A 12284-nucleotide genomic window follows, 5' to 3' on the forward strand; every position below is an offset into this window, starting at 1 on the left:
TTATTGTAAAAGCTTTGTGTAAAGCAGGATGACATGAGTTTTAATTGCTTTGGGGGAAGTCAGAAATATTTAGCAGGAACTAATATCTTTATATCAAAAAAAGAATTTCAAACAGTTCAAAGAAAACTGCTTTTGTGGTTTGGATGGTGAGAGAGAATACAATGTAAGTAGGAAAAGATTTTAATTAGTGTCACTGACAGTATTAAAGTATTGAGGTTCAGACCTCAATGGTCTAAAATTTGGAATGAGTGAAAGGGAAACATTCTTGGCATCTTTCTAAATCTGTAAGAAATCCATAACTTTTTTTGTCGTTGTCTTTTTATTCCTGTAGTCTGACTATCACATCTCTACACCTGGCACTACACAATAATTAAAATTTAAAGATTTATATGTCAGAGAAGGACATTGATATGCATGGATGCTTCGCTTCTTGCTTGCAGGGGTCTGGATAGTGGAAGATTACAGTAGGCAGGTGGGAGGAATATGCAGGGGGAGAAACAAAGGAAGCCTTTTTTTTTTTTTTTTTGGTCACCTCTTCGGACAGGACCTAAATAAGCTCCCTTTGGAGTCGGTGAGCCTCTGGATCAAAACTAATAAGCAGCATGACAGCACAGGCAGTAGCACTCAGTAAATATGTGGTAGAGTCATAAATTCATGAGAAAACATCTACAGCAAATTTTACAGGGATGATGTATCGTTCGTTACCTGCTAGCCCTGGGACTTATTAGCCCTAGCTACTCCAGTGATGGGCTCATTAGAATAAAGAGGAAGAGCACAGAAGTTGATGACTAATGCCCTTGGTTTGCCAGCGAGAGAAAGGAACGAACAGTTTTTCATGTCAGAATGTAATAATTAAAAAATTAAATTGGTGCATAGAAGAGATGGTTTTGTTTTTTGCAGCTCTCGCCCTGCTCTTATCAGAGCGAACAGTTGCTTTTTGTGGGACTAATTAAACAAAACTGAATTGCAGACAGCTCTCCTGTGAGTAGAGTACCCGAGATAGGTTGGCCTGCTAAGGCAGCTCTTGAATTAATTTTCTCTTCCTTTACCCTGCAGCAGCAGTTCTAATTAATAAGTTAACACGTTACTGGCTGAAGGGAAATGCACTTACAAGGTCCCCCAGGAAGTGTTTGTGCTAATGAGATGGGTTTTGAGGCCACTGTAAGAAAACATACTTTCAGCAACTGTCAGAAAGCTGGGAAGCTCTTGCGAGGAGGTGAATGTCTTAAGTTTGCACTCGAGAATTGATTTTTCTAATTTCTGTTTTCAGGCATCAGCTCATGTCTGTCTGCCAGATGATTAGTTGCAGATTTGATGAAACACTAAAAATACTGTGTCCCTGCATTTAGAAGAGTTTCTTTTTCATTAGTTGCATCTATTATGTACAATATATGACATTATGTGCAAGGTATAAAATATTGCATTCTGTGTATATCTTTGTGTATATTTCTGTGCGATAAAAATGCTTAATACCCTCAAGCAGTGAAGAGGAACCAGTCTATGGTGAAAACCCTGTTTCAGTACCTCACCAACACATTACAGGCCAGTGCAGAAGACGAATAGTGCCCTAATTAAAACAGCTAGAGAAGCCTGCATAGGCAGAATTAATTAGATTATTTGGACACAGACCTAGGGTGAATTTCTTGATTCTTTCCCAAGGTGCTTCTGAAATTAAATGCTGGAAAGGTGGAGCTTCAGGTAGTTGACTGTGTGTGATACACATACACTGTGTATATAGCTAGAGTCAGTAGGTCACAGGTCTCTACATATTTGTAGACTTTAAATAAGGACAGGGTGATTACCCCAGGTGGATCAACGGAGAGCTCATCGATACCGCTTCCAAGACCTGAGATGGCAAACGCAGAATTAGTTCAGGATCACAGCCCTGCTGAAAGCAAAGGAAGAGCAGCTTCGGGTTAGGAAGCACATAGACCACTCTGCAGTCAGTGGATCTACTGGTGCACCTTCCTTCTAAACCCCATCACCTCCTCCTGCTGGCTTCCCAGTCTCCTCCCCTCTTGCCAGAGGCCTTTCATCTACACTGTGTGTCACAATGGTGTTTGCCTGAAAAATGACCCGCTGAATGACTTCATTTCTCAGCCATGGTTTTACTTCTGATTGACTTTTTCAGACTTTCATTGAAGGTGGGATTTGAAATGTCATTGCTAGACCTGCTATTTGTTACATATACTTTCTGGAAACACATGGCAATCGTGGCTTAAAGAAGTGGCAAAAGAGAAAATATTTTGGTTTTAAAAGACTGTATTATATCCCACAAGTCATGTTTCCTGTTTACTTTCTCAGGTAATTAGAACCAGGCTTTTTAGAAGTAGTTATAGATAGGAATATTTGAACAAGCATTCATGGTAAAAATCCAGCTTAGTTTTCCAAGTTTGGTTTGGAAATGTTTTTGTTAGATTGGCAGGAGAGGGAACCTTGTAAGCTTCTGAGGGAACTGGAGCTCCCTGCCCTCCTTGTGGCATCCTTGGTGTGGTGTTACACAGTTTTCTGTTGGTCTTTCATCCTGCTTCATCTGATGGTGTGCAGGATTCGTGCTGTACGTGCTTCGGCCACTTGCTAATATTTCCAATTGTCACAAGTCAAAGCAGTAAATTCTTGCAATTTCTTGAATGCTTAGACATTAAGTAATCTATAGATGGAGAGAAATATTTTGTGCAAAATATTATAATTTGCTTCATGCAAGCCTGTTATATGCTTTCTTTAACATGATGAGCACTAAAAGCAAGGTTCAGAAGACGGGTCTTTACATTTTTAATCCTTCATGAAGGAAGATGTAATGGTAATTGCAGCATAACAAGTTTCTGGTTTGTTTTTCTTATACCAAGAGGGAGGAAAAAAAAAGGCCTGATAAGAATGTAGCCCCCAGGTATCTTTAGCTGAAAATTGATCTGGTATAGCATAAGAAGGAAAATAAATTACAGTAAATGTAGACATGAGTATCCCTTAAAGACTTTTTCAACAATATATAGACTAATCAGAAAGCTTTCACTGCTAGTTGGTATGAATTTCCAGCTCTTAATACTGTATTGTCATTGGATGCCAACATGGTAAATTTTGCCGTAGTATTAAGTATGAAGTATTAAGATGAATTGCCTTCATTTTTTTCCCAGTCTTCACAGCTGTATTTGAAATGGGATTGCAAAGACTGATACAGCAGTAGATTCCGCATAATAGGTACAGGATCCTCCAGAGGGACACCGGAGAAATGGTTTGAAACATAAATGTGAAAATTCTTGCACCCTGCCCTGGAGATTGAGCACAGGCAGCCTCAGCGGTCACCGGAAAGGAGTTTTGCTACTGTGAAGCTGGAATGTTCATGGTTGAGAGACGTACAGGCCAGGATGTCTAAAGTACCCCAGGTTTTCTGCAGGTGTTCGGATCAGTTTTTGAAATTAGAGAACTGTAATGCAGCCAGAATGGAAGGGTTTTGGTTAATGGAAAGTGTTTGCTTGTTTATTTTTATGGAGAAATGCTGTTATGCTTGGATATTAAACATTGTCTGTTAAAATTCTAGGGAAAAATAATAATTCTGATATTTTAAATTTATATTAGCTTGATTTTTGGTGGCTTTCTTTTGGTGTGAAGAATTCTTAAATTTCATGGCTATAATCTAGCTTTGGATTTGAATGCTAGTATTAGTTGAAAAAGAAATAAAAGCAGACTGAGGAAATCCTGGTTGTGATAAAGGATATGAATTTAAAGTTAATCTTTTTTGGTCATTTTTACTGTTAATTTTTATTTCAAGTGAGTTTAGTCTTTGTCTGAAATGCATATTATCCTGAAGCAGGAGCTTTTTTGTCAGTGTTAGTATAAAATTGGATAGATTGTCTATGAATTTTCATGTATGTATTCCATTTCAGAGTTCAGTAGCCCCTTTTGTAATGCCTGCTTTAACTTGTTTATTTGTTTCCTTTATCTTCACAAAGTATTTCACAGACCTCTTTAACAGAATAAGACTAGAACAAAGGTGAATGTATTTAAATTGGATCTACGTTTTCTTCAGGCAGTAGAAAACTCTTTACTGTAACAAGTTCTTACTGTAATTGCATCTCTGATTACCATGATGATACTATAAATAGTTGTATTTAGGAAATCACGATACACAGCACAGGTGGAATTTTAATTTCTGTGGAGACTGCTTGCTTTCTCTCTCTTTTTCTCTTCCCACCTTCCTTCTCCTCTGTCCCCTTCTGCATTTCCTTCCCAGCCAGCTAAACAGAGTAGAGATGGTGACGTTTTACATGTTAATCGCCATCAAGATCTTTAAGGCAAATTTGTGTGATTATATGCCTGGCACAGGGAAGATTATTAAAGTTAGTGTGTGTTTAGTGCCATCTAATATGTAGCTGATTTGCATGTTGCTGAAGCCCTAGAGATGTCTCCTGAACGAATAACGTTACTCCTTATCCTCATCTCTCACTTTCTCATCATCTCTGGTGTCTCTTTTTAACGAGACTAATGATACGAGTACAGCAGTTTGAAGGAACTGAAGAGCTTAGTGAAGGATAATAGGATGTAGTGCTTTTTGCTGTCGTATCGCTTGTTCCAATCAAGCCTGGGCTGATAATGTAGAGGCTGAAGGTAGTTGCCACCAAAGAGCTGTCAGGTCATGTCAGTCCAATTACACCTGCAGCGCTGTACCTGGTACCCGGGTCAGTGGCTTCATTAGCAAGGCCAGAAACGTGGAGACCTGGCTGCTCCCCGGCCCCGCGTGGGTGCTTGTGAAACACCCTGTAGATGGGAAGCGCCTGCTCCTGTCAGCCACGCGCAGCAGTTGAGTACTGCGGGTGATGTTCTGGTCCCCTTCATTCACCCGGCTGTATTTAATAAATAACCGATAGAGACAGACGCTGGGACCCGTCTTCTCACCTGCCAGAACCAGAGCTCTGTAGTTCCTAACGTAGATCACGTTAAAGCATAACTGCTTCATGGCAGCCATCAGAAGGACATTTCTTGCTCCCTCTCCCCTTCCTTTTCCTGTTTTTTAGCACCTTGGCTCTCCAGCCCCGCCTTAGGCTGTGGAGGCTCATTTAGTGCAGCTCAGCCACTGCTTCTGTGCTGACACACTTCGTGTGGCTGCCGTTCAGCAAGGCTGACAGCGTGGCCTGCGGAGTGTGTTCGGAGGGGAAGAAAGCCCTGCTGGTTTTGCTGATTGGAAGAGAGCCATCACCTTGTGATGGCTTGCTGGAAACAAGGGATATGGAGTACATGTTACTGGTAATACTCATCTTAATGAGACGCAAGAAATATATGCTGTTGTATTTGGGCCCAAAGCCATTTTCATGTGACAGTACCTTATATCTGCTGAGAAAAATGATACAAGTTTAAGAGTAATCACTTCAAGGCTGTGACTGATGGTGCAGTCAAATGAAGTGCTCCTGAATCTCTCCAGATAAGGGCTGGTTTAAATAAGGGTCACAGTTCACCTTATGCATTGTCATATGAATAGATGGTTGTCCGAAAGTTGGGCGTGTCTAACAGTGTCTATTGTACTCAAAGATTTATTCCCACCAGGAATGGTGGGTACTAATGACATTTTAAAATCCTCTGATATTTTTTTCAAGTGAATTGCAAGATAGTCATAATGCTTCAGAAAAATGTGGCTTCCCTTGTGCATGGGAATGCTGTCTTTGGTGCAGGTTTGGTCATGGTGAGAGCTTTGGACTTTTATTGCTTCTGTCCCATATGACAAATGTCATAAATTTGTCATAAAGACTTAGATAGTCTCCAAGCCTGCTATAAACTAAAATTATTCAAATCTGAAGGCATTTAGGGTTTGCATTGAGGTTGGTAAAAATGTTTACAGAATTAGAATGCCTTTATTCTTGGTACAGGAGCGTGTTGTGTCATTCTGGCTTCACTGTTTGGCTGGTAGGTTTCAGCTGTAAATTATATTACAATAGTCTTCTGTAAGATGCTTAGTTGGTGCATTTAATTAGAAGCAAATACATACCTGACTCCAGACAGAGATAAGAAAGAAAAGATAGTATGCCCTACTTTTGAGTGCAAAATATCAAGAAATAGAAAATTTTGTTCAGTGTAGAATTGGAACACTAGAGTGACAAGTAAGGGAATGTATGTGTTTTTCTTGGGAGCAGAAAAAAATAGAAGCTTTAAAGATAATGCATCTTTTCCCAGAAGCTAAGGTGAAAGAGCCGTAATGACTGCAGTCTCTTTGTACTCAGAATCATTGGCAGAAGACACCTTCAAGTTTCTTGCTTTAATATACTCTTCTGTTATATTTTAACAGAAAATATTTGGAAAATAAGAGTATTTTTGTCCTCTACTAAACCACTTCAGTTACTGACTTCTTTGCAAAAGTGATGCATACAGTGTGGGGGTGTTTTCTCAGTAAATATACAGATAATGACTCTCTTCCCTGCAAGAAGAAAACTGGGAGGCTGGTGTTCATATTGTGCCCTATACTTGAAGGAGTAGTAGAGCTGTGTGTCAGTCCCTTACGCTTTCAGTCCAGGAGAGGGATGGCTACCTCCACTGTTCAGTGGGAGCTTGCGTACATAGGAACGCATGTGCACCCACGCACTTAACAAGAAAGGGGGTGGGAAGAAGCAGTACTTGTGTGGCCCTGCCTTGAGCAGGGTGTTGGTCCAGGTGACCTCCAGGGTCCTCTCCATCCTAAGTTTTTCTGTGATTCTGAATAAAATATCCATAAGAATTGAGCTACTTAATTCCAGTTCTGAAAAACCTGGGAACAGATTATTAGTTTCTGCGTCACAAGAACCTGGAAAAACTGTCTTCAGTAATGTTTGTACTGCATTTTTGTGATGGCTAATGAGCATGTGTTTGTATATATACATAAAATATATGGGTATACTCTTTAATTTTGTTTATGAACCTGGAGACAGGTGGTGACCCAGTTTGCTCAGGAATGATACCATTACCATGGCAGAAGATCAGTAGAACTCTGTTTAATGGTGCTGCTTATAATAAAAACAATAGCTTAATAATTATCGTAATAATCATGAAAAGTAACTTTAAGGATTTATTTATAGTGAAACTATTTTCCAGTAGAGTATTTTTCTGGTGGTTCAAAAGAGCAAAACTGGGAAGAGATGGATGGACCAAATGCTGTCTCAGTTTGAAATCTGCTGAGGCTGAAAATGATGGAGATCATAAATCAGCAGGTAGCAGTCAAACTTGCATAAAATCAGCTGGCATTCTCCCCACTAGCACATGGTGACATAGAGCCCCACAGGTATTGAGTGTTAAAAGGGTGCTAAGCAATAGCCACAGACCTAAGTAAGGATTTCGGTTGGCATCTCTTGGCCACCTCAGCATCAGTAGGCAGCCTGGAAAATAGGAATCCTGTGTTTTCCCCCATATCATTCCCCAAACTGGGTGCACTATATTTGTTCCCCATAAATAAATAGAAAGTTTTGATCAACAGTACTTGCACTGTAAAACTTCTTTTCACAAAAGCTATGTTCAAGCAAAACCGTAGCATGAATTGTGTTTGAGCATTCATTTTCTTCCCTGTACTCTATTAGGCAAGCAGTGGTTAAAGGCTCCCTTCCACATCCTTTTGCTTTGACGCTGTTTGGGGACACGTTGTACTGGACTGACTGGAACACGCATTCGATCTTGGCCTGCAGCAAGTACTCTGGGGAGGACCTGCGTGAAATACATTCCAACATCTTCTCTCCCATGGATATCCATGCTTTCAGCCAAAAGAGGCAGCCAAATGGTAAGCTGTCTTGCTTTCTTTTTTTAACTGCAAGTTGGAACTGATTTGCAAAAATCTTAATTAGTCTTTCTGTATGGTGGTGGGTGGCTTCGCTTGTGTCATGATGCAATTTTTCCAGTGTAGAGATTGGGAAAAGACCCAAAGAGAAACCAAATATTCTCTACGTTGTTTTTTTAAGTGCAAAAAAAAATCTCTTGCTTTTTTCCTGCCTGCCACATTTATCCTGTTGTCATATTCCTTTTTCTGTTTCATGTGCCATAATTTTAGGCAGCATGGTATTTTTATTTTTTCCAAGTAGTAGTTCCTGAATGGAAAGTAGTGTTAATTTGGCAGATGATATTAAGCAAGACTAGCTCTGTGTAATAACCACTGTCTTAATCATTGTGTTAATTTACTGTGTTTGCATTTTGTTTTTATATATACAACCTACTACACATTCGCACTGACATGCTGAATAGTTCGTGAAAATGAGAAGGGCAGAGCTGAAACAAGGCTCTTGTTTAGAGCTAAGTGCTGCGTCCCCAAGAAGGGAAACGTTCAACATCCATGCATTTTGGTACCATAAATACCCCACTACTCAACACTTGGAATTAGTTTTTCCTCGTTCTGTGTTTATCATTTCCTTCTTTAATCTGTGTTGCTGCCACCAATTCTACCACTCAAACGCCGTATGTGTCTTAACACATGAGATGAGGTCATTCATTTTCAGAAGCATTAATCTGTGTGATTTATGTTTAACAGCTACAAACCCATGTGGAATTAATAATGGTGGCTGCTCCCACTTGTGTTTGATGTCTCCTACCAAGCCCTCTTATCAGTGTGCATGTCCCACTGGTGTGAAACTTCTTGAGAATGGAAAGACCTGCAAAGATGGTAGGCTTTGTTTTTAAAAATCCTTTTAGATTAAGCACAAAGTAGTTTTTGGAGGGAAAGGGGTTCTTCCAGCTTCACTATATAATGCATATTAGGGGTGGCAAATTGTGAAATCATGCATGCTTTTGCAGTACAGATAAAAGTGATTGGAAAACTCCCTCTACTTTTCAAAAAAAGAGGCTTATGGCTGAAGAGCAGGTTACCTCCAATTATAAAATTTAGGTTGCAATTCTGTCTCTGTCACTAATTCCCTGCAAGTTTTGGGGGGGCTCTGTTGTTCCCTTTTCTTAGAGAAAATGATACCTACCTCCTCTGTTGTCTCTAAAATGTTTCTAACATTATTTTTCATGAATTAGTATTTGGCTAATAGGATTGTATGATGAAAACAATTTTTTTTTTTTAAGATCAGTTGTCTGTTTATTGTACACACATACACCTGGAATCTCTTTCAGTTCACATGCATAAAGTTAGGCACCTGCATCTGTATATAGGAACTGAAAAGAATGGCATGGTTTTTAGAGGTGTTGAAAGTGTTTCAGCCTTAAAACCCAAGATGTGATCGAGACTTAGGGCTGCTAGCTCTCACCCCAAACTGCTTTTAGTAAGTGTCTCATTGTGGGCTAATGCATATGATTTTAAGTTGTTATATTTTGTAAGTATAGGTCTTGTGACATTGTGCTGTGGTTGCTGTAGTACATTAACAGGATCAAAATAAACACTGGGAGATAATTAGCTTGCTCATAAATAACCGTGCATTTTATGCAGGTCATGTCTCTATGACAAAGGTAAATGCAGGAAGAAACAGAAAGATACAGCAGAATTTACTGTAAATAGGGTAAATAAAATGTATACAGAAATAATTTTTGTTAAGTTGTCATTTTATATTTTAAAAATTCTCCTAGGCTTTTATGCTACTGTTCAGTGTTTTCTTTAATTTCATGCTATTTCATGCTCTCTGCTGATTATTTTTGTGTGGTTATTTGTGTCTGTGTGAACCTTGTTAAAATAAATTGCTGCTTTTATGTGAAAAACTCAAAAGCAGCTCCCAAATTAGCCTTGCAGGATTGTTTGTAAGAACTTACCAACACATGCACAGGATGTTTTCTTCCATTTCTGCCAGTACAAGGAACAAGCTTTAATAATACTGCTCCAGGTTGGTCATATTTAGTCTGAATGTGACACAAATTCACATGCTTTTTTAAAAATACTTGATACTCATGGATAAACTCCTTTGTGGCAGCAGATAGCTAAAGCAATTGTTACCCAGTACAGGCGTGTTTCCAAAAGCAGAGCTGCACAAAAAGTCCCTGTGGGGGACGGGGAGTGGTGAAGGTTTGGTCACTTGCCAAGCAGAGGTAGAAAGGTAAGGCAGCAGAGGCTGAAGTACTAAGGACAACCGTTGGAATAAGCTCTGGAGAGATCAAGAGAGAGAAATTGCTTCCCTTTGACTTACTGCTGATAGGGGAAGGGCCAGGGACTTCAGGCAGGAGGGGCTATATCTTTTTGCTCCCCACATGCTGTGTTCCAAGGAACAGGTCCTTGTATCACAGAAGTGGTACTTCCCTGTTCAGGTTCAGCCCCATGTCACCATGGACGCAACCTACCACACAGGTTAACTGCACTGTGCTGAAGTGCTGAATGGCACCTTTCTAGTGTATCAAAGTAAATTACCAAAGGCAAGTAGAGGAATGGTGTTAAAAAACCAAAATCTTATTAAAAGGACTTTAACTTCTCATGCAAGGATACTCAAAATCATCAGTTCACTTTTTCACCCATTCCTTATGTCTCAGAATTTATAGCTGTTGCTCTTTTTTCCCAGTCCCTGGACACATGAAAAGCCAAGTTTTATGTTCCCAATCAGCCATAAAGTGTATTTGGCTCACAAAATATAGCTCCCATTTAATCAGAAATTTTGTTAACCAATTTACTATAGCATGTTGTCCCTCAGTATGCAAAAAACTTTATACAAGAACATTTATTTATCTTATGCTTGTTAGTATAATGTTGCATTTTTAACCACCATTCTGCTATTGCATCTTTCCAAAACACTCTGCCCCTCCCTTTTCAAGAAGAAAAATGGGTGGGGAGGGTAGGAGAAAATTGAGTCTGTGTTTATTTAGCTCAGTGAGTGTTGCATACCACTGCTTCTTGGACTTAGAAACGAGTTAGCACATAACCCAAGTGAAACAACCTACTTAAACTATGCATCTGATCCATTGGTTTCACTTAACTTCGATGACCCCGTGCAGAGCTAACTTCTGGGAGGTGCGTGAGGAAGCTTCAGGTTCAGCATTTAGAGCTGAGTTTACCCCAAAATAATGAAATACTTTTTACTGTTTTTTCACTCCTCTCACTGAAGAGAGGTGCGGGTGGTAGGCTTAGGGCTTTTGTGAGTGACCTACAACTTTCCAGAGCTCTTCAAGGCGGAGATTCACTGGAATTTCTTCTCATAGTTGCGAAGGCTGCAATTATTGATTTGGGAAAGGGAGGAGAGAATGGCAGTCGAGCAGAGCCAGACTAGCCACAGACCAGACTTTGAGATGTAAATCTGTACATGTTTGTGTGTTGACTTCCTTTGTTAGGCTGCTTGGTGACCCTGGGGAAGTAAATTTATTTTCTCTTTTTCAGGTGTGTGGGGTGGGGGGGTTGGTTGTAGTTTCTTGGCTTTTTTTTCCCTTTACACTTGCGTGTTTACTCTATCTGCTGTGAAAGTAGAGCTGGACCCTGAGAACTGAACATTTTTACTTTGGATTGTTTCAGTATATATCTATTATGCCACAACAGGCTGAAACACCGAGTGATTAAATTCCCATTTGCAATTAGAACATACATATGACTTTTGGGAAAGGAAGGAGGGGGAATGACTTACAGGTGAAGAAAGGTGAAAAATGAGGCTAAGAGTTTCTCTTCTTTAAGACTGTTTTGTCTTCTAGCAGTAGACTAAAATCAGACTGGTTCCTAAACTGAATTGTTTCATGCTGAAAGGAGCCTCTTTGAGGAGAGAACTTCATTTCATGCTGTGCTGATGAGAGCACCGGCCTGGACTGGAAAGATTTTGACGGGTGAATTTTGAGTGCATGTTTGTGGTGTTTGCAGTGCTTTGGCATTGACAGATGATCCTTGCAGCCAAAGGTGAGGCTGGCTGACCCTCCCTGAGCAGTTTCCATGACAACCTAGCATTTTTGAATAATCTTGGTTTATAGGAAATCTTTTCCTCCCTCCTCTTTCTCCCAGTATTAGTTTCTCTGTTTTTTGTATTTTTTTTTTCATCACACCTTAGAGGAGTTTTACTATTTCTTGTGAGAGCTATGAATATAATACCCCCCATCCTCCCTGTAGAAACACTTCTCCATAGGGTTTCAGGAAAGGGTGATAACTTGGAATAAAATTAGCTATTTTTCTAATAACTGTTAATACTAGCTGGTTGTTCATGTCTTGATTTCTATTCCTCTTACAACACAAAACAGTTATTTAACTGAGATATGGGCTTGTAGCAAGCTCTTAACTCCCCCGTTGTCTAGGTGAAAGTTTGTAAATCCCTGTCCCTCAAAGAAAAGAGAGGCAGAATAAGCAGTTTTCATGGCCAGCTATTCCTCGGTCAGTAACGTCTGAAGCAGAGAGTTCTGTCTGAGCACCCAGGCACTTCTACCAGGGAGCTTTTACCTCCTGTCGTCATATTCTTGGT

The 12284-nt window shown here is 39.8% G+C and overlaps 1 protein-coding gene across 5 annotated transcripts in view; it reads left to right on the forward strand.

Moving 5' to 3' along the window:
- The window catches only part of LRP6 (low density lipoprotein receptor-related protein 6), a 118129-nt gene that overhangs the window by 51073 nt on the left and 54772 nt on the right, over positions 1 to 12284 (forward strand). For all 5 annotated transcript variants that reach the window (XM_009321016.1, XM_009321018.1, XM_009321017.1 and 2 more), the window contains exons 3-4: positions 7530 to 7726; positions 8468 to 8599. In XM_009321016.1, the coding sequence (XP_009319291.1) occupies positions 7530 to 7726; positions 8468 to 8599 (329 nt within the window). The remainder of the gene's footprint in view (positions 1 to 7529; positions 7727 to 8467; positions 8600 to 12284) is intronic.

The sequence above is a fragment of the Pygoscelis adeliae genome, unplaced genomic scaffold (assembly GCF_000699105.1).
Source record: "Pygoscelis adeliae isolate BGI_AS28 unplaced genomic scaffold, ASM69910v1 Scaffold443, whole genome shotgun sequence".
Lineage (NCBI taxonomy): Eukaryota > Metazoa > Chordata > Aves > Sphenisciformes > Spheniscidae > Pygoscelis > Pygoscelis adeliae.